Source organism: Rattus norvegicus, chromosome 17 (assembly GCF_036323735.1).
Source record: "Rattus norvegicus strain BN/NHsdMcwi chromosome 17, GRCr8, whole genome shotgun sequence".
In the NCBI taxonomy this organism is placed as follows: Eukaryota; Metazoa; Chordata; class Mammalia; order Rodentia; family Muridae; genus Rattus; species Rattus norvegicus.
Genome location: NC_086035.1, coordinates 6,299,931 through 6,321,844, shown reverse-complemented (window position 1 = coordinate 6,321,844; position 21,914 = coordinate 6,299,931). Strand labels below are relative to the sequence as shown.

The following is a 21,914-nucleotide window of genomic DNA, read 5'->3' as shown; positions in this document are numbered from 1 at the left end:
TGCACCACCATACTTGGCCTTAGGCAAAACAAAATTAGAATGTAGGCATATCTGGGTTACTCATAGGAACTCTAACATAGAAAATTGGAAAGACTTAACTAAAATAGGAGAGCAAATCACTTGTGTAGTATAAGAGGATAATCTGTAGTAAATTATAAAAGTTTAAATGTTTCCAGAGGGGGTGAAAGGTGCAGGATAGTGCACACCTTTAATAGCAGCAGAGGCAGGCAGATCTCTGAGTTCAAGGCCAGCCTGGACTACAGAGCTAATTCCAGAACAGCCAGAGCTACACAGAGAAATCCTGTCTTGAATCTTAAAAACCCCTAAAGAAGTTTAAATTCTATGGCTATCTTCCAATTGTCTTGGGGTTTGGGTGAGGCGTTCACCGCTCTACCTGCCTTCAGTTCTAAATACCACACTGCCTTGCACCTTGACAAAAATGAATGGAAAAGTCTGAAGATAACTAATGCACGATTTGTAAATCAAGTCCCTAGATATTTTGTCTGTTTTTAAACCCTAAACCTTAAGGGGAAGCCATCTTTGAGGTCTGTTTGATTTCTGTTTCACAGACAGAAAATGCAAACACACACCAGAGGAATTGGGCTGCCAGTGTCCGGAGCTGTCCATCTGCAGGGCGCCATTGTAAAGCACCAGCTCATGGTCTGAGCGGCGTGCACTGGCCTTACCTGCAATCGATTCACTTTCTGTGCTTCTTTCAAAGACACAGCGTGCCCTTTGCTCTCCTGCGCCATCAGCTGCATTTGCCTCCTGAGCTCCTCCAGCTCGAGCTCCTTCTGCGTGAAAACCACTTGGTCAGCGGCCAGAGCACACTGGGGAGGAAAGGAGGCGGAGCTCAGCAACGTCGGGGAGTACTCCAGAGAGGCATAAAGTCTGGCGACAGCTTGACAACACTGTCTTACCTTTTCACTTGATCTTACCCAGACTCTTTTTGAGACAGGGAGAATAGAGGTGCCCATCACTGTGACTCCATGAGAATTAATTCCAAGTGCAAAGGGAACCATTCCATGGGAACAGAAACAAGGAAGCGCCTGGAACATCAGCATTCATCTGTCTTCTTCCTGACTAAGGTGCAACTGACCAGTAGCCTCACCCCTGCCACATGGCTACGCTGTACCCTCAAACCTTTGAGCCAAAATGAATCATTCTCTCTTTGGACTGCTCTGGCAGGTATTTTGTTCCAGCAACAAGAAGACTACCTAACAGAAGTAACAGGTACTAAGAAATGGGATGAACATCTTAGTACCAATTACTGCGCTAGACCTCGTCCCATGACCTAGTTTGCCAGGGGATTGAGGAAGAGCTTGGAAAACTAAGGTAGAAAACCCTAGAAGGCTGAACTTAGAGCTTAATGGGCCATCAGGCAGCAGTTTTGTAGACCAGAAGGCTGAAGAAATGTGGACCCAGACAAGTGGAGACCCCGCTTATGAGGTTTCACAGGGAAACAAAGGCTCTAATGGGAACTGTTACAAGCTGACAAAAATGCAGGCTGTATTCTGTCCGTGGGGACTTGAGTGGGGCTGAATTCAAAGCAATGGACTAATAGGTTTAGTGAAGAAAACGTCAAAGCAGGATCGCATCCAGGCTATGGCACAGTTCCCCCTCCTTACTCTCATCCAGATCTACAGTGAGAGAGAAAGCAACGAGCAGAGCACACCCTTGTTGGAAAACTAAACCGCTTGGCAGGGAAAGACATGAGTGAAAGCTGTAGGCGAGGGGGCTGTACCATCAGCAACAGTGCTTGGCACTAGGCCAAGAGGAAAGTGCCTTGATGCCACAACTCTACCTAAGAGAGGCTCCTGTCTTCTGAGAATGGAAATTTATTTGGAAGAAGAGAGCCTACACTGAGACTGCTGCTCAAGGGGATCCCTGCTGAAAACAAGTGCCTAGGAAAGGTTTCATCATGGTCAGTCCCAGAGGCAAACACAAAGGAGCCAGGCTACCCCGTGAGCAGCAGCAGGACTTGGCATCACCACCCAGGAGACACTGGTCGAATGGGCCTGACACACACAGGAAGGACTAAGGGAGTCATGAAGGCTTGTGTCAAGGTTTTAGAACGCCACCGAGGCCAGCCAATGTATAGCACCATCAGACTCCCTGCAAGGGATCCCTGAGGGGCCAGTAGCTAGACTGGTGACAGCAAAGCTAAGTTGTAGTGGATCCTGGAATGGACACTGATTAAGGAAAGCTGCAGGTCGGGGGCTGGAGAGATGGCTCAGCAGTTAAGAGCACCGACTGCTCTTCCAGAGGTCCTGAGTTTCAGTCTTGCTTTGGTCCCATTTCTTGTCCCTGAGCAGTTTCTCCCTTCTATAAATACTGAAATTGTAGGAGCTCACAGTTAAGAAATTAAGTCTAAGAAGATACCTCAGACTTTCGAGCAATGTTGGAACTGCTGGACTGTGGGGCTGTCTAGAGAGAACTAAATACATTTGTATTGTGAGATGAAGATGAGACCTAGACACAGGGATGAGATGCTAAAATAATGGATGTCAAGCTGGTAAGAGTGGATGTGATGGTTGAGTTTCATTGTTCTACTAAGCTGTTCCCAGGGCTGGAGATCACAGCCACGGCTTCACCAGTCACAGGCAGGTGCCCTACCCCTAGGCTGTCTTCACTGTCCATGTTCTGAAAGGTCTACTGGGAAATTTCAAACTTTAAAAGTGAAAACACACTCAATTTAAAGACATTAAGAGGAGTTCTTATTTGTTTGCTTGTTTTTGGACAGGGCTCCATTTGCAGCCATGGATCCTCCTGCCTCAGCCTCCTAAGTGCGGGAATGGCAGGCATGTGCTACCACATGTCCAGTGGGAAATGGTCTCCTCCTGGTACATGTATAAAGGTATTTTGCTAAAACCTGTAACTAAAAGGATTGTGTTTTAAATCATGTTTTCCTACTGGAAAAAAATGGGCACAGTGGCACAGGATAGTATGTACCCATACTGTCCTGGAACTCACTGTGCATGCAGGCTGGCCTGGAGTTCATGATCCTCCTACTTCTACCTCCCAAGTGTGAGATGACAGGATGAACCAGCTCCTTCTGTTTCCTTCCTTCCTTCCTTCCTTCCTTCCTTCCTTCCTTCCTTCTATTTATTTTAGTGTGCACCGATGTTTTGCCTGTATGCATGTCTAGAACTGGAGCTCTCCATAGAGAGTCCAAGGCTACCTTGTGCTGTTTGAAACCTTTCTGTGGGAAAAACAAAAACATGGTTGGAGAGAGATGACTCCATGGTTTAAGAGCACTGGCTGCGCTCTAAAGGACATGGGTTCCATCCCCAGCTTCCAGGCAGCTTCAGTTCCAGGGGATTTGATGCCTTTTCACTTCTGTGGGTATCACACATATATACATGCAGGCAAAACACCCCATATATAAAAGGGTAAACCATTAAGTCAAAGAAAAACAACAACAACAAAGGTAAAAGGCAAACAGCAATGCCATAGAAGTGGGCGCTGTCACGTAAGGGACAGCTGAAGGTCCTCACGGGGCTCTGCTTGCAGACTCCACATAAGCAGACCTAATTCACTTTGCTCTCTACCAGCCCTGTACACAGTCTTCACCTAAATAAGGGGGTGATGCGGCTTAAGGGTGAAGCACACCTCTAAGCCTGGTGATGGGAGTTCAGTCCCTGGGACCTAATGGTGGAAGGGGAGAACCGATTCCTGCAAGTTGTCCTCTGACCTCTATACACGTGCATGTGCAACACAACACAGGTAAATCTAATTTCTCTAAATGTAAGGATGTAATTTCCCACTAATATGTATGTAGTGTGTGTACATGTGCACATCCACATTATTATGTATGTAGTATGTATACATGTGCACATCCACATTATTATGTATGTAGTATGTGTACATGTGCAATTCCACATTATTATGTATGTAGTGTGTATACATGTACAATTCCACATCATTTAAAGATCAGGTATGCAGACAGCTATGTGACACATGCCTTTAATCTCAGCAAACAATAAAATCCCCCCAAATAAAGAATACATAAATATAATTGTATATCCACTTGTGTAAGTGTATAGTGCAAACTCAAAGGATAAGGTTGTCTTCTTCCGAGGACCACGGTGGTGTCCCAGGGATGTGACTCATTGGGCAGAGGGCCGGCCTAGTATGCATTGCCCTGAGTTTGACTTCCAGCACTACATTCAACTGGGTGTGGTTGTTGTACTCATACAATCTCAGCGCTGGGAGGTAGAAAGAGAAGATGAGAAGTTGAAGACCAACCTTGGCTATATAACTAGTTAGAGGCCAACCTGGGCTACATGAAATCCTGTCTCAAACAACAACAACAAACACAAAACCCAGAGACCCATAGGCCAGACGTGGTGGTCATACCTGTGAACCTAGCTCTTGGAAGACTGAGGCAGAAGGTCACTCAAAGTTCTGGAAATGACTGAAATAGTGAGGGGGTTCTGCTAGTCTGCACCGCCATATGAGGCTGTGAGGACAGAGGAAGAGGAAGAAGAAGGAAAAGGAGGTGGGAGAAAGGGAGGGAGAGAGACAGAGAGGAGAGAGAGGAGCGGGGGGGAGGCGCCCTGGGATTCAGCTTGCACCCGCATACACACAGAAGAAGAAAACTCGGTGTAGTAGAACTTACTCTGTTTGTAAAATGTGTCTTTGATCCTCTAAATTGCTATGAAAGTTCACGAGGTTCTATTTAATAAATATGCCTTAAAAGAACAAATCTGAGAAAGAATAGGAAATGAGACACAGACATGCTAAGAAGAAAGGCAAGTGAGATTTTTATATACTGATTTCCTTTTTTGTTTTTTTTTAAAGACAGAATTAGATCTCACTGTATAGACCAGGATGGCCTAGATCCCACTGTATAGACCAGGATGGCCTAGATCTCACTGTATAGACCAGGATGGCCTAGATCTCACAGAAGTTGACCAGCTTCTGACTCCCTAATGGTAGGATTAAAGAAATGTACCAACATGCACCTGGTTTTTCTACAGTTCTTAAGAGAAAGCCCATTCTCAAAAGCTGTCCTCGGGGGGCTGGAGAGATGGCTCAGCGGTTAGGAGCACTGTCTGCTCTTCCAGAGGTCCTGAGTTCAATTCCCAGCAACCACGTGGTGGCTCACAACCATCTGTAATCAGGTCTGGTGCCCTCTTCTGGCCTGCAGGCATACATGCAGGCAGAAAGCTGCATGATGTATACATAATAAATAAATAAATGTTTAAAAAAAAAGCTGTCGTCCGGCCGCTGCAGACACATGCCTATACTTCTCACGAGCCATTCACGCTCCACCCACACAGACAGAAAGAAACATTTTTAAAACTTTAGAACTTTGGAAATTCCAAAGGAACTTTTAGAATGTACTTGTCCAAATGAACATAGCCCTTAAACGAGTTCTATCTATGAGCCAGGGATGAGAGCTCACACCCACAACTCCAACACTTAGGAAGCAGAGGCAAGAGGACTGACTGCCCTGAGTTCAAGGCCAGCCTAAGCACATACTGAGTTCCAGATCAGCCTAAACAATAGAATAAGATCTTACTTTAATGCAGACAAAATAGATCGGGGATGTGTCTCAGAAAGCTGAGTACTTGCCTAGTATATGAAGGTCATGGGTTTAATCCCATTGTCAATGGAGTCGGAAGGGAGTTCTTAGTCAGGTAGGAGCATACCCTCCTATAATCACAGCACACAAGAAACAAAGGGAAGAGTCCAGCCTGGCTGGTCTACACACAGAGCTCCAGCCTAGTTACATAGCAAGACACACTGTTAAAAATGTAGTAATTAGGGGTTGAGGATTTAGCTCAGTGGTAGAGCGCTTGCCTAGCAAGCTCAAGGCCCTGGATTCGGTCCCCAGCTCTGAAAAAAAGGAAAGAAAAGAAAAGAAAAGAAAAAACGTAGTAATTAATTATTAATGTCTTAGTACCTGGTATTTCTTAAGTTCTCTCTTCAGCTGGAGGACTGTCACATGCTGGGGTCCTTCTTCCAGGTTCCCAATACTCTGGTTTCCTGGTAAAGGGGTGAGGACAGCCTTCCTGACTTCCTGAGTTCTGCTAAACCACTGCTGCAGCTTGTGCTGCTGTTTCTGGTTCAGCCTAACAGCATCTTTTAAGTCCACTAGGAAGGCAAAGGCTTGCTCTATGCAGTCCTGGTAGCCCAAACATTCCTCCTGGAGCTGGGCTATCTGTTCCTCCAGAGAGTGGATTCGATTCTGGTCAGGAACATTCTCTGAAGCTGTCTGGCTCGTTTGACTGATACTGGCCTGATGGCTCTGCAAAGCTTCTCGAAGCAACTTAATCTCAAATTCCATTTCATCCATTCGGTCTGCCTGGGGGCTGAAGTTTAAAGTAGGTTTGTTTCTAATGTTCCGTGCTCTGTTGGCATATTTGAGAGAATTTAAGGACTCGTCAAAGTCCGAGGAGGACGGGCTGACACAGGTGATCATGACAGTCTTGGCACTGCCTCCCAGGGAGTCTTTCAGAAGCCGGGTAATCTTCGCATCCCTATACGGGACATGGGAGCTCTTCCTGCGTGGGTCCCCAAGGGCACTTATTACATTCCCTAGAGCAAGCAGCCCACTGTTGATTTGAATGGACTCTTTGAATCGCTCGCCAGTATTCCCGGTCTTGGTCACTCTTTCTGACCCAGCCAAATCCACAAAGTGGAATTTGGAGACAATATGCCGATGTGAGCACCACTCTCCGTCTTCAGTGGCCTCTGCACTTTTCCCGACTTGGCACACACTTATTGTGAAAATCGCGTGGGACCTGCTGGAGTGCTCGTTCATCTGGGTGGTGCCTGTGTGCCTGGCCGCATTCCCTACCTGCAGCAGGCCCATCACATCCTCCACGCTGTCGACCTGGCACTCCTTGGCCCCAACAATCACTTAAGACACAAAGTTTTAAAACCAAATTTTCATCAAAATTCAGTACAATTAAATTAATCATACAATTACCCTTTGCTAAGCAACCCAAAAAGCAGTAATGACAGGGACCCCAGTGGAGGAGTTAGAGAAAGAACTGAAGGAGCTGAAGGGGTTTGCAACCCCATAGGAAGAACAACAATATCAATGGAGCAGACCCCCCCAGAGCTCCCAGGGACTCAACCACCAACCACAGAGCACACATGGAGGACCTATGGCTGCAGCTGCATATGCAGCAGAGGATGGGCCTTGTCAGGCATCAATGGGAAGAGAGGCCCTTGGTCCTGTGGAAGCTCAATGAACTAGGGTAGGGGAATGCTAGGTGGTAAGGCGGGAGAGGGTGGGCCGGTGGGAGAGCGCTCTCATAGAAGCAGGCGGAGGAGGAAGGGGTTGAGGGTTTGTGGAGGGGAAAGTGGGAAGGGGGATAACATTTTAAATGTAAATAAATAAAATAACCAATAAAAAATGAAAAATAAAATAAAAGGCAGGAATATTTCAAATGACACTAACATCAATATCATTAAATAATTCAGAAAAGCTCCACAGAAATTATTTTTAAAAATAGGATGCAAATTTAAACTCTAAAAGATGTGTTTTATTTGTTAAGATCCAATTCTTCCTTTTGGTCAAACATCATAATGAATTCTTCAGAATGAACGACATTCAAAAGTTCTGGAGCTGGATGGAGCTGTGGAGCTCAGAGGGAGAGCATGTGAGGCCCCGGGCTTGAGCGCAGAACCAAGAAAAACTAAACAAAACAAAACAGAAAGAGCCCTGTGCTTCCAGACTCTGATTTGTAATTATTCTAAGAAAACAGGAACCATGCCTGGTAGTACAAACCTGTGCTCCACTCCACTCACGAGGCTAAGGCAGGAGGATTAAGAGTTCAAAGCCAGCCTTGGGAAGAGTGAGTTAAAGGCCAGTACAGGCAATCTATAATGAGACTCTGTCCCCAGATCTTTTAAAATTAGGAACAAAAAGGGAAGCTGTGCATTGACCTCAGCGGCACAGCACTTTCCTAGCACTGGATGGCTTTCCAGCAAGACAAGAATGGGAATACAAAGTAAAAGCACGTTCAGCGCGCAGGCCCGTTATTCTTGGCGTCCTGATGGGCCCTGGCTGTTAATGAACACACTGCCCAGCTCCCTGAGCTACTTCACCTGTGTTCCCCTTCTCATCTTCTCGGATGTGAAGGTCCTTCATGGATGTCTCCAGCTCTAGGAGATCTCTTAGGTCTTCCTTATACACTTCTATATACGACACTTTGATTTTAAAGTCAATGTTAGGATTTCCAGAGATGCTCTGAAATATTTCTTGGATGGCGCGAGGAATGATGCCCTTTTGACCGTCCACAACTGATGCTGGGAATTCAGAAACAGAAAGCATCTGAGTCTTAGAATAAAGCAAGGCTACAATTTGGAATTTATGCTTAATATATTTTCTTACGGGGTTGGGGATTTAGCTCAGTGGTAGAGCGCTTGCCTAGGAAGCGCAAGGCCCTGGGTTTGGTCCCCAACTCTGAAAAAAAAATTAAAAAAAATTTATTTTCTTACATTTCTATTATAAGAATTGTAAAACTGGACAGGCATGTGGCAGATGCCTTTACTTCTAGCACTCAAGAGACAGAGGCAGCCTGATGGTCTACACACTGAGTTCCAGCCCAGGTTATATAGCAAGACGGAGTCTTGGAAAGTATTTAATTGAATTTAGCCAGGGATAAACCACAACTATAAAATCCAGAGGCAAGAGGCTGGGAGCATGGTTCATCAGGTCAGAGCCACAAGGAGAAAGCAGTAACATTATGGTCTGAAATTCTACAAATCAGTGAAGGACGGTCCTCAATACTGTCTTCTGCTGAAGTATGAATGGAGAGACCACTTCAGAGGCTCCTGTGGTAGCCTGGTAATTGGGGGATTTGGAAGGTAAATTAAACAGGTCCTGATATGGAACCAGGATGGAACCTGTATTTATGTTGAGAAGCCATTAAGGTTTTCTGTCAATTGCGTGTGACACCACACACCTATAACCTTCCAGTTTAGAAGCAGAGGCAGGACTACTAAGAGTTTAAGGCCAGCCAAAGCTACAAAGTAAGGCCTTATCATGCAGGGGTGGGGAGTTGGGGAGCAAATGAAAGGACAGAGGAAATGGAGAGACAGTTTATTGGTTAAAAGTGTTTGTTGCGGGGTTGGGGATTTAGCTCAGTGGTAGAGCGTCCCCAGCTCCGAAAAAAAGAAAAAAAAGTGTTAGCTGCTCTTCCAAAGGATCAGTTGCCAGTATGGTGGTTCATTTGTAACTCTAAGTCTCAGGGGATCCAATACCCTCTTCTGGTCTTCACTGGCACCAGGTACACATGTACACACTCACACACGCAGGCAACACATTCACACATACAAATACTCTTCTTAAAACCACACTGAAATTCTGATACATTGGATGTGACATATGAGAGAATGCACTGGTCAAGATGACTGCAGGGCTCGAGTCACCATAGCTGCACTGGTGACTGTTCTAGTTGGTTGGCGGAAAAGACAGTACATGTTTCTAACCTACCAAGACAATCAAGCCATTGGATCTGTGTCTTCAGAGCTTTAACGGTTATCTGCACTGAGGGAAATGACTGAAAGTCATTTGTGTACACACAGCATGTAATGCACAGAGGCTGGCTGTGACCACTAAGAACGAGAGATTTTATAAGACAAAGGTGTGTGGGGAGAGCCAACGCCTGATCTCCAAAGCACTTCACGGATTAATTCACCTGCCAGAGCATGCGCAGAGGGACAAGCATAGTGGAGAAGGGCCAAGAGTGGGGTCAGTACATTGTCCGTGTGGACAATGTGCTAATGGTCCAGTAAGAAACAAGAACTGACTGCTGCTCTTAGCAGAGTGATGACTTTAAGATTATCTCAAAAGACCAATCTCAATGGCTGTCGGAATAGATGACTAAGACTGAGTCGGGGAGGGGATGGACAAAGTCCCTGAGGACGGTTTCAGATCCTAATGGACATTAATTTAAAAATCAGTTTCCAGGGTCTGGAGAATGTTTGCTGATGTGCGTGGAGCTCTGGATCTGAGCCCTAGCACGGACTGGACACGGATTGGACACGGCGGTGCACATCTGCACCTTTGCCCCAGGAGGGGGGTTAGAAGATCAAACATTCAAAGTCCTCCTCAAGCACCCTGAAAGTTGTCCTCTGATCCCAATAACAAATAAACAAAACATGAGGATATGCAGAGGCATAGTTTTCTATAAAGAACTATAACAACATAGGTTATCCCTCAAACTGACAAGTTACATACAATTAAAATCTATATCATACAGCTAAGGAAACAATCACTTGAGTGAACAGAGTACAGGATCAATTATACAGCACACAGGTATTCCTACCTAGAATACACAAAGAGCTTCAGAAACGATCCCATCAGTGAGTGGACTGATGAACAGAATAGACAGTCACAAAAGAAGCCCTGCTAGAACAGCAGTCATTGAGAGACAACGAATGCTGGCAAGGATGAGACCACAGAGACCTGCCTGTGCCTGCGGTGGGGTGCAAACGAGTGCAAACACCATGGAGATGAGAAACGTGCACAGCCCATGAGAAGCAGACCAGACCTGCCAATGACTCAGAGATACCAACCGCCTCTGCGTACTTAACCCCCAGTTGATTCCAGGTCAGCACACACCAGAGACTCTTGCATGGGGGCCGCTGCAGCACTGTTTACAACAGCTAAGTTATGGAATCAACCCAGGTATCCATCATAGAGCAATGGATGATGAACACGTGGTTTACACACTGTGTTTTATATGCAAATAGACAAACTGTCATATATGTATAGAAGACATCAAAGGAGAAGTGCAACTGTCAGGGGACAAAGAAGATTGATCAGAAGAAAGAGGAGAGAGAGAGGAAGGTAGAGGGGTGTCAGGAAAATACACTCAAATTATATTATATACTTATAAGAAAATAGTCTGTATCTCAGCACAATAAAATCAAATTAATATTAAAAAGAAACACAATGGCCAATAAATGTTTGAAAAAGCCCCCAGCATCTTTCCCATCAGTGAAATACAACTAAGAGCCTCTGGAGTGGGCATGTTGCTGCTGCACACTGGAGTCCCAGCACTCAGGAGGCAGAGGCAGGGGGATCTCTGTGAGTCAGAAGCCACCTAGGGTTGCACACTGAGACTCTACCTTTAAAACTGTGGGGGTTGGAGATGGCTCAACAGTTAGGGGCATGGACTGGTATTGGGAAAGATTCAGGTTTGAGTCACAGCACCCCATGGCAGCTCTCAACCACCTACAACTCCGGTCTCAGAGGAGCAATGCCCTCTTTTGGCCTCCATGGGCTCCTGCACACATGTGCGTACATGCAAGCAGCCAAGCGGGCGGGCAGAAGCAAGCGGGTGGCCGCAAGCGGGCGGGCGGGCTTTCAAGGACCACTTGAGCTAAGGAGTAAGACTGAGGTCAGCATAGGCAACTGAGTAACTCTTTCCCTTGAAACAAACAGAAAAAGAAGGCTAGTGATGTAGCCCAGTACTGTGGTGCTTAGCCAGCAACCTAGTTCTATTTCCAATACCATAGAAACAAAACGAAATTTAAAATGTGGAGGTCTATGATGGGCTCACACAATGGTCAGAGGCCTACACCAGTGTTTGCCTCAGCTCAATCGGGAGACAAGGCAAAGCCAAGTAAAGCACAGCAGCAGACCAGTGCTCAGCCATCAAAGAGAAAATCTTGATTCATGCTATACAATGCTGAGAGTCTGAAACTCTTACCGACATGGCCTCCTCCAATGGTGTATGTCTTCCCAGATCCAGTTTGTCCATATGCAAAAACAGTTGCGTTGTAGCCTTCTATGAGGGACAGCACGAGGGGCTTGATGCATGTGCTATAAACTTCATCTTGAGTGGAGTTTTTGCCAAAAACAAAGTCAAAAGTAAAAACTCTATCTCTCCCAATGATAATCTGCTGGGTTTTGGGAATGTCCCGCACACACACTTGATGATTGTGTAGGACTTCTTTGCAGAGCAGAGGTCGGATGCGGACAGCGACTTTTATTGGTATTTCTTCCATGGCAGTTTGGATTTCACCGAAAAGATTACGCACTTAGTGTTCAATAACAGTGTGAGAAACATCCATTTTATGTAAGATCTGGACTCCTGCACATCAAAATAAAAGGTATCGTTTAATTACTGGCTCCATTAATGCAATAACAGCCATTCATGTTTCAAAGCAAAGTCATTTAGAACAGATTCTTTACCAGTACAAATTATATCACAAAGAGTTGATCTGACTTGTAAAATGCTTAAGTAACTTAATGATGAAAAGAATCAGCATTTAGGTTTGCTTCGAAGTAGTTGAGGGTGCTGGGAACCATGAACTGGTTAATTATAAAGTTAAGAGATAAAAACCCATGATTCTGCTGTGTATTCTAAAGTGGTGATGCTTCCTAGTTCGTTAATTTAAATAATGAACAATTACACAGTTAGGAGATCCAGGTGAGGGAATAACTGAGGGGTTATAAGCATGTTAAAAGTAAATACTTGGGGGTTGGGGATTTAGCTCAGTGGTAGAGTGCTTGCCTAGCAAGCGCAAGGCCCTGGGTTCGGTCCCCAGCTCTGAAAAAAAAGAAAAAGAAAAAAAAAAAAGTAAATACTTGGGAAGGTATTGAGAGGGCTCAGTGGTTAAGAGCACTGGCTGTTCTTCCAGAGAACCTGGTTCAGTCCCCTGTACCCACATCAGGCAACTCACGTTCCTGCACTCACCTGATAAACATAAACTTATGCAGGCACACACATATCACATAATAACTTATGCAGGCACACACATACATAGAATAACTTATGCAGGCACACACATATCACAGAATAACTTATGCAGGCACACACATATCACATAATAACTTATGCAGGCACACACATATACACATATACACATATACACGTATACACATAATAACTTATGCAGGCACACACATATACACATATACACATATACACAGAATAACTTATGCAGGCACGCACATATACACATAATAACTTATGCAGGCACACACATATACACATATACACATATGCACAGAATAACTTATGCAGGCACACACATATACACATAATAACTTATGCAGGCACACACATATACACATAATAACTTATGCAGGCACACACATATACACATATACACGAATACACATAATAACTTATGCAGGCACACACATATACACATATACACATATACACATATACACAGAATAACTTATGCAGGCACACACATATCACAGAATAACTTATGCAGGCACACACATATCACAGAATAACTTATGCAGGCACATACATATCACAGAATAACTTATGCAGGCACACACATATACACATGACACATGAATAAATGTTAGCCTGGTGGCAGGGGCACACACCTTTAATCCCAGCACTTGAGAGGCAGAGACAGATGGGTCTCAGAGTTCGAGGTCAGCCTGGTCTACATGGTGAGTTCCAGTATAGCAAGAGCTACACAGAGGAACCCTGTCTTTAAAAACAGAAAGAAAGAAAGAAAGAAAGAAAGAAAGAAAGAAAGAGAGAGAGAAAGAAATAAAGGGAGGGAAGAAGGAAGAAGAAAGAAAGAGATGGAGGAAGAAAATTTATAAATAAATAAATTTAAAGTAAATTATTTGTATTATATTTGAAGGTATTAAAAATAGTATTTCGGGGTTGGGGATTTAGCTCAGTGGTAGAGCGCTTGCCTAGCAAGTGCAAGGCCCTGGGTTCAGTCCTCAGCTCCGGAAAAAAAAAATAGCATTTCATATCACAAACATCAGAATTAAACAATGAAATTTCTGTGTCAGTAAAATTTAAAACAGTTAGGTTAAAAGCATCAAAACTACAGGCTATAGAAATGGCTCATGGACTGGAGAGATGGCTCAGTGGTTAAGAGCACTGACTGCTCTTCCGGAGGTCTTGAGTTCAATTCCCAGCAACCACATGGTGGCTCACAACCATATGAGATCATATGCCATCTTCTGGTGCATCTGAAGACAGTGACAGTGTATTCATCACATATATAAAATAAGTAAATAAATACAACCATAAAAATAAAGAAAAGAAATGGCTCAGCAGGTAGTGTGTTCACCACACAAGCCCTGGAAAGCATGTAGTGGAAAGAGAAAAACACTTCCACAAAGTCGTCCTCTGACGTCCACACGTGCTCCATTACTCACTCCCAAGCCCAAGGCAAGCAGTTAACTGAAAGTCAACACAAACAGGTAGATGGTGTTTTCCACTTCTAAACATTGCCTTTGCTTCTTTTCCTGCACTGTGATTAGAACAGCCCAACAAAAAGCAACTGGCCCTGTTCTATCCACAGCCAGAAGAGAGCGATCGCTGCTGCAGCTGCAGGCCTCCTACGTTTCAGATAGGCCAGGATTCCTCCCCAGGAAACCATCCTTCCTGAGACTGAGGTGGGTCTCCCAGGACAACAAAAGGGTTCAGTTTGGAAAGGTTGTTGCCAACCAAGTCTGACAACCTGAGTTTGATCCCTGAATCCACATGATGGAGGAGCAGGCTTCCACAGATGACCTCTGACCTCCATAAATGTGTACACACACACACACACACACACACACACACACGCACACACACACACACACACACACACGCAGGGGAGGGGGGAGAGAGAGACAGAGACAGAGAGAGACAGAGAGAGACAGAGAGAGAGAACGTGTAAAAAAATATATATAAAAATATAATAAGAGTCTTCCTACACCAACTACCATGACATAATCACCTGTGGGCACCTTGGAGGCCCAGAGGTCTAGATGCTGGCATTGAGCCACAGTCACACGTATTTGGCTCCAGAATAAACTGTTTCTTATGCCTTCTCAAGGTGACATGTTTTTGTATCAGCAGTTTCTGATGCCTTACTATGAGACCCAAAGGATGATCCAATCCTCTTTTACACAAGTCATCACCCAGTTTGGCCCTGGGGACCTCTTATACTCAGTGTTCACACAGGACCTCCTCAAGTGGATATCACTGAGTCCTTTCTGAGGCTCAGGCCTCCCTTGGTTTGGTGCACTGGTTTATCCCAGGCTGGCTGTTTAGATTTCTCTTCTGCTTCCCACAGCACTTGTTTTATGACCATGCTGAAAAGAGCCAGTGTGATGGGGAAGGTTCTTTGGAAAAGCAGGTCCTAAGATTATCACCATTGGGCAGCAAATAACACTTCCTGAACTACTTGGTACGGAAATACTGTTTGGTTCTATACAGTTTCTCACTCTGGTTTGGAACTCAGAGCAATCCTGCTGTCTCCACCTCCCCAGCCCTGCCGTTACACATCACCTAACAGCTGTGGAAATGTGACGGTGATAAATTAATATTCATCAACCTTTAAAAAACAAACAAACAAAAAAAAAACCCCAAAAACCTCAGCTCCTGTAAAAATGAACAGCCAGAAGAGGTTCACCACAAAAATCCTCTATGTCACAGTACTAAATCTCAGGTCCTTTGGGCTTCAATATCCCAGAGTCAACAAACTATCTTTAATGGGGGGTGGGGGGTGGGAGGGGTGACACGGACAGACACACAAAGCTTGGCAGTTTCAATTATTCTAATCAAATCTTTAACAATAACAAAAACAACAACAAAATGCTCATATGTATGGTAAACACTTATATCCTAAAGCACTCTTAAAAAAACAACAAAAAAAAAAAACCCAAAAACCCTCTGGGATGCAGTTTGCATAACAGTCATATAGATTAGATCACTTTTTTTATATCATCTCCAATAAGGCAAAAGTCACTGTCTGGGCCAATGAGATGGCTCAGCCGTAAAGGCACTTGTGGCCACAGGCCTGACAACCTGAACTCAATCTCTGGAACCCACATAGTACAGGTAAAGAACTGACAGTTGTAAGTTGTCATGTGACCTCCGCAAACTCACTCTCTCATACACACATAAAAGTTCTTATTAAAAAGGTTATGTTATGCTGAACCTAACTTCTTTGGATAAAATTGCTAATTTGAAAATACCCACTGGCCCAGGGGTGGTGATGCACGCCTTTAACCCTAGCACTCAGGAGGCAGAGTCAGGAGGATCTGAGTTCTAATTGGAGTTTGGTTTTTTGTTTTTTTTGTTTTTTGTTTTTGTTTTTGTTTTTGTTTTTGTTTTTTGGTGAAGTTAGTGTTGACATAAGCAGTGTGGCCATATAACACAGTTAGAATTCGCCTACTGTAATCCTAAGAAGTAATATGGTGCATAAATATATAGATAATATTCAGTCCATTTTTAAAAGCCTGTATGTGACAGTTATTCTTCAGATTCAATTTAGTCCTGTGTACTGTCAGATTTTTTTTTTTTTAAATCAGCAGGGAAATCTGATTGGCTGGTAATATTTGAGGGGGACGGACACATTTTTTTTTTAAATGTGACCAAATGCAATGTAAGCATTGGACGTTCTGTCTTGTCATTTGCTAGGAATGGGGTCTTAAACTACCGGCTTCCCGGGAGGTGGCGGGCGTGTAAAACTTGTGGTCTGCGAGTTGTCAGTTCTCTCTCGAGAAGCGTCGCGGCAGATAACGATGCTCGCAGCATCTCACGGCTGCATTACGGAGCCTGAGTGTGAGCCTGGAAACGGGGAAACAGACCCGGGCGGGCAGCGGACACCGTCCCTCAGAGCCTCGCCGCACCGAGGCTTCCCTCGCGAAGGCAGGCACACCGCGGCGCCATCCTCACGCCGCAGCCGCGCGCCCTGCCGCCCTCCGGCCCGCGCCCAGGCCCCGGCTGCTACCTCAGGACGCCCCGCTCCGTCCGCCGCTCGCCCGCCGCGTCCGCGACCCTCAGCGGGGCCGCCGCAGGCCGGGTGCCGCCGGCTTCGCGCCCCTCGGGCCCGCGGCGCACCGACCGGCTCGGGACAGCCCAGGTCTTCGCAGGCTAGCGCCCCACGCCGCGGCCTTCCTCCGCCCTCCGCGCCCACGCCTTTTGTTGTCACCAGTTCTCCCGGCAACGGCGCAGCACGCCTCCCGCCACCCCTCCGCGACCCCGCCCCCCACTGGCTCCGCCCCAAGCCGTGCCCGCCCTACGTAGGCCCAGGTTCACGCAAAACCTGCCTGCAGTCTCCGCCCCCACAAGCTCCGCCCCATGGCTCCGTCCCGCCCCAAGGCTCCGCCCTGCGGCCGCCCTTTGGTGGAGTCCCCTATCTATCCCCCTGCCCCAGGAGCCTTCTCTGAGCATCCCAGTAAACACACACAGGATGTGCGACAGCTTGACTTTCGGTACCCAGTACCACCTCAGGCAGTTCTGCTTTGAGACAGGGTCTTATGTAGCGCAGGCTACTTGAGTGCCTCTTCTTCCCACCCCCCCACCCCTGGGTCCTTATGTCTCTGGGGTCCTAGGTCCTCAGGCACCTGCCACCTCACTGCTTATATGGTGCAGGGAACTGGAACCAATCATCATGTACATAGTGATAATGCCTTTCAACTTTGACCTGTTCCATTAACAGAGATAATTTGAAAACTCAACACAGAGGCTCAAGCCTGAGACAGTCTGTGAAAAAAACAAAAACAAAAACAAAAACAAAAACAAAAAAAAACCCAAACCCTGCTGTATGACTCAATATATGTGTGTGTGTGTGCGTGTGTGTGTGCATGTGTGTGTGCACGCGTGTGTGTGTGTAATTACATAAATGAGAACAAATGTTTCACGAAACACTCGCCAGCTCTGATCCTATTCTACTCAACTTTTCTTAATGTTGACCACAACCCGAAAATCCACTTCACTGGCACGAAGGAGTGCAGTACAGTGGTTGGGCATGCGTTTAGAATACACAAGGCACAGAGTTCACTCTCCAGGACTTCTTCCTCAGACAACCAACTTCATAACTCAGTAACAGAACGCAGCCTGCAGTTTAACGTACTTCGGTGTTCAGTGGAAATCGAGCTGAAGATGAATCACATAAGACATTTCCTACACGACATCGATGGCTGCTGCTGTACCTTGGCGTCTTAGTTGGGGCTGATGTTGTGGTGAAACAGCTTGACCCAAAACACCTTGGAGAAGAAAGGAAACCTGTTTGTTTGGCTTCCTTGTCCTGAATCACAGACCCTGGAGGAAAGAAGCCCGTGAGGGAACTCAAACTCGGCAGGAACCTGAAGACAGGAGCTGATGCAGAGGGGGTGCTCCCCATGGCTTGCTCAGCCTGCTTTCTTTCAGAACCTAGGCCACGTGACCCCACCCACAGTGGTCTAGGCCCTCCCCCTCAATCACTACAGGCTTGCCTGCGGTCCAATCTTATGGAGGCATTTTTCTCAGTTGAGGTTTTCTGCTCTCCGATGACTGCAGCTTGTGTCCAGTTGACTTAAAACTAGGACCCTTTGGTTTAAATGTGCTGTTGAGAAGTGACTGGTTGTCTCATCAAGTATCTAAAATCCATCCTTGAGGAAATAACGAGGCACTACCCCTACCCTTTTCTTTTACCTCCTGGTCAGGAGGTAGACAGTTTGCTCCTATAGCCACGAGCTGCTGTCTCCTGTTGCCTGACCACAGCTCAAAGCAGTGGTGGCGCCAACTGACTATGGACCGAAACCTGTAAAACCAATGGAAGCCTCAAGCCAATGGGAACTCCTGTCACTACGGGTCTCTGTGAACTATTTATCTTAGGCTTGTCCTTGTTACTGTTTCTATTGCTGTGAAGAGACACTTCTGCTGAAGCAATCATAAAAGAAAGTATTTCACTGGAGGCTCACTTACAGTTTCAGAGGTTTGGTCCATTACTATTGTGGCAGGGAGCGCAGCAGTGTCAGGCAGGCAAGGCCGTGGGACCGGAGCTGAGAACTCATACTTGGGATCCACGAGGTGCAGGCAGAGAAGACGAGACCAGGCCTTAGAGAGGACAGAATGCGCTTATGCTCACAGACGAGCACTGGAGAAGTCAGGGAAGCTACACTCACAGGCATCCTTCAAAGGACGGCGATGTTAACCTGTCTGCCTCCTGGAGTGCTGGGAAGGCAACCAAGTTTACAACCTAGTGATCCTTTGCTGTATGGTGAGCCAGGCTATGCCCATAGCTTCCAGAATTGGTTTTTTTCTTTTCTTTTTTTCTTTTTTTTTTTTTTTTGGTTCTTTTTTTTTCGGAGCTGGGGACCGAACCCAGGGCCTTGCGCTTCCTAGGTAAGCACTCTACCACTGAGCTAAATCCCCAGCCCCTAGAATTGGTGTTTTTCTTATCCCAGACTCTTTCCCCCTAAACCTTTGAGCATTACCAACGTCTAGGCTCGTCCATCCTTATGAGTGATGTCACACGTCCTTTACAACAGCCTAAGTGAATGTTATCTTAGGGCCAGACCAGTCCGGACACCTACAAGCATTATGTTTACCTCAGCCAACATACCGGTCATAACCCGTTGAACAACCCTTTCACAGGGATCGCATAGCAGATATTATTTATATCTTAATTCATCACAGTAGCAAAATTACAGCTAAGAAGTAGCAACAAAAATTATTTTATGGTTTGGGGTTGTCACAAAATAAGGAACTGTATCAAAGGGTTGTAGCATTAGGAAGGTTGAGAAACATTCTTCTAGACCCTAAACCTTGGGAAATATCTCTGAGCTAACAATACCCACCGTTGTGAAAGACACCCGATGTACTTTGTAAAGAGTATCAATGTGAAACCCATCTTAAATTTCTCGTGTACTTGGGACTGAGATGTTATCAACCCCCACCCCCCAAATTGTGCTGTGCTTAAATATGACTAAATAAATAATCTGTTGTCAGACAGACTCTAAAAGTCCTGGTCCAGCACTGGAACGACAAACTGGACCTGAAGTTTCATTTTTGTCTCTCTGAGGCAGTTTTCTCTGTCTGCTATAAAGCCTGCAGGGACCTCTCCAAGCCTAGCATGGACTTTTGAAACCACAAAGCCCACTTCTAGTGACATACCTCATCCAACCAGACCACACCTCCTGATCCTTCCCAAACAGTTCCATTGAGTACAAAGCACTCACACATACGAGCATACAGAGCCCTTTCTCCTTCGAGTCCCCACAAATACCTTGCTATAGTAACAGAAAGGCTGATGCATTATCTGCCTGTTGTATTTAGTACCTTCTGCTAAACCGCAAATCACCCTGAAAGTTAATGGCTTGAAACCACAAACAGTTTTTACAGTCTGAGTCTGGAACCTGGGGTCAGCTGAGTCCTGATTCGGGGTCCTCACAAAGGTTCCATGCTCTCTAGAGCTAGTGATCTGTCTAGAGCAGTGGTTCTCAATTAGTGGGGTCACAACCCTTCCGGGGGCAGAATGAGTCCTCCACAGGGCTTACCTAAGACCTTCAGAAAACACAGATATTCGTAACAGTAGCGAAATTACAGGTATCAAGTGGCAACAAAAATAATTTTATGGGTGGGTGGGGTCACCATCACATGAGGAACTTTAGTAAAGGGTAACCCAGGGAGCTGAGGGACAGGGGAGCAGGCCTGGAACAAGAGTGGGGTCAAGGCATGTCCAAGCCCCAGGAATCTCATCCTGAGATCAGCAGAAGGATCACTCGACCCCTGCCCCAGGCTTGCCTGACCTACCAGAGGAGGTCAGGAAGCCAAGTAGCCAGGTTAAACTACCTTTTCCCTTATAAGGTCATGTCCAGCTGCAACTGAAACTCCTCCTTATGCTAATGAGGCATCCCGGCACCCTGGCCCTGCAAATGACATGCATTCCTCCCATAAGCCCTACTCCTCCCCTAAAAGTTTCAATGACCTTTGTCCCTCTACCCCCATGAAACGAGCCTATATCCCAGAAGTGCACACACTCACTGCCTGAGGCCTCCAATTCACACCTCTCTGGGGGTGGGGAAGCAGATCCTGAGCCACAGGGAACCACTGGTCTAAAGCGTAAGTCGAACTAGTCGGAGAAAAGTCCCCCATAATATAATGCCTCCTGTGACAAAAATAGTAATAATAATTTTTTTGAAAATGCATTTTAGACGTAGAAACCGCTTAGTTGGGGATTCCACCACATCCAAGGCTGTTGCTGATAACCGGAATCCAGAGACACCACGCACTCAATATAACCAGCACATGACTTCGTAAGCGGAAAGTCCTGTGATAGCCACTTGACGTAAGCAGAGACCAAGAGCTATATGCCTCTCTTCACCTCTTCAGGATGGCTGGAGACGTGGGGAGACGACAGCTTGATCTGCCCTGCTGCTGAAGAACGTGGTCCTGGGGTCCTGACCCTTGAACCAGAGATTTGAAGAGGAAACTCGAGGGTTTTTTGGAGAGTCAGTTGTGTTGGGTGGTCTTCTGCTCAGGCAAAAACATGAAGGAGTGTTTTCCTGAAGTGGACGCAGGTGAATAGCTAAGGCAGACTCGTGAAGGAAACGTTTCTCTGGAGCAGACACCGGAGAGGATGTTCCGCTAAAGCAAACACGTGAAAGGACGCGTGGTGGAGGATTCCTTGCTAAGAACACGCATGGATTACATTGAGTAGTTGAGCTGCATGTGTCGGGACTCTGAGGACTCAGGTTGATTGGATGCACGTGCTGAGGTAAGGCAAGTGGAGGACACGTGACGTTGGGAGGGTATAAATAGGACTCCACAGAGTGACACAGACGGAGATCGGCTTGCTGGTACAGCTGGCTGTGCAATGCTTGTGGGCCTCAAATCTTTCCTGACCTTCACTTCCCTGAGAGAGGCACAGCTGAGAACTTCTCCTGCTGTCCCTCCTGCTGACTGGAGCCTGGCTGTCTCTGCTAGGCCTTGTCACTGCTGTTGCAACCTGACTCTTCCGAACTGGACTGCTAGTGCATCCATGAAATGTTTGTGAGTGGATCGAGCCGCTGCTGCTAACCCATGAACTGAACTGCCAATTTCCAGACAACACAGACAGGAATTGCTCCAAGAAACCTTTCTAAACAGGTCCAGTCCCCACCCCGACCCCACTATCCTTTCTTTCCCACTACCTCTGGTGGGAGGTAGGGTAAAGGGGAGGTTAAAGCATTTAAGAACCATCACTAAACATAG

At 46.0% G+C, this 21,914-nt stretch overlaps 2 protein-coding genes across 10 annotated transcripts in view; one reads left to right on the top strand and one right to left on the bottom strand.

Annotated features, from left to right (window-relative positions):
• Kif27 (kinesin family member 27) overlaps window positions 1–16,885 on the bottom strand; it is a 78,786-nt gene extending 61,901 nt beyond the window's left edge. For 4 of the 9 annotated variants that reach the window (XR_360722.5, XR_360721.5, XM_006253556.5 and 1 more), the window contains exons 1-5: window positions 16,687–16,885; window positions 11,682–12,065; window positions 8,068–8,268; window positions 5,912–6,870; window positions 687–830 (exon numbers count right to left, since the gene is read on the bottom strand). Coding sequence is in view for 6 of the 9 variants with exons in the window: in XM_006253556.5 (XP_006253618.1) it covers window positions 687–830; window positions 5,912–6,870; window positions 8,068–8,268; window positions 11,682–11,979 (1,602 nt within the window). In the remaining 3 variants the exon portion in view is untranslated. Of the gene's footprint in view, window positions 1–686; window positions 831–5,911; window positions 6,871–8,067; window positions 8,269–11,681; window positions 12,066–16,392; window positions 16,581–16,686 lie in introns of those variants that run through there. The other 5 variants (XR_010058809.1, XM_006253557.5, XM_063276059.1 and 2 more) reach the window with 3 other exon arrangements.
• On the top strand, window positions 16,478–17,125 carry Kif27l1 (kinesin family member 27 like 1). Its single transcript, XM_008771479.1, has one exon. The coding sequence runs from the start codon at window positions 16,478–16,480 to the stop codon at window positions 17,123–17,125; it is 648 nt and encodes a 215-aa protein (XP_008769701.1).
• Window positions 17,126–21,914: the final 4,789 nt, after the last annotated feature.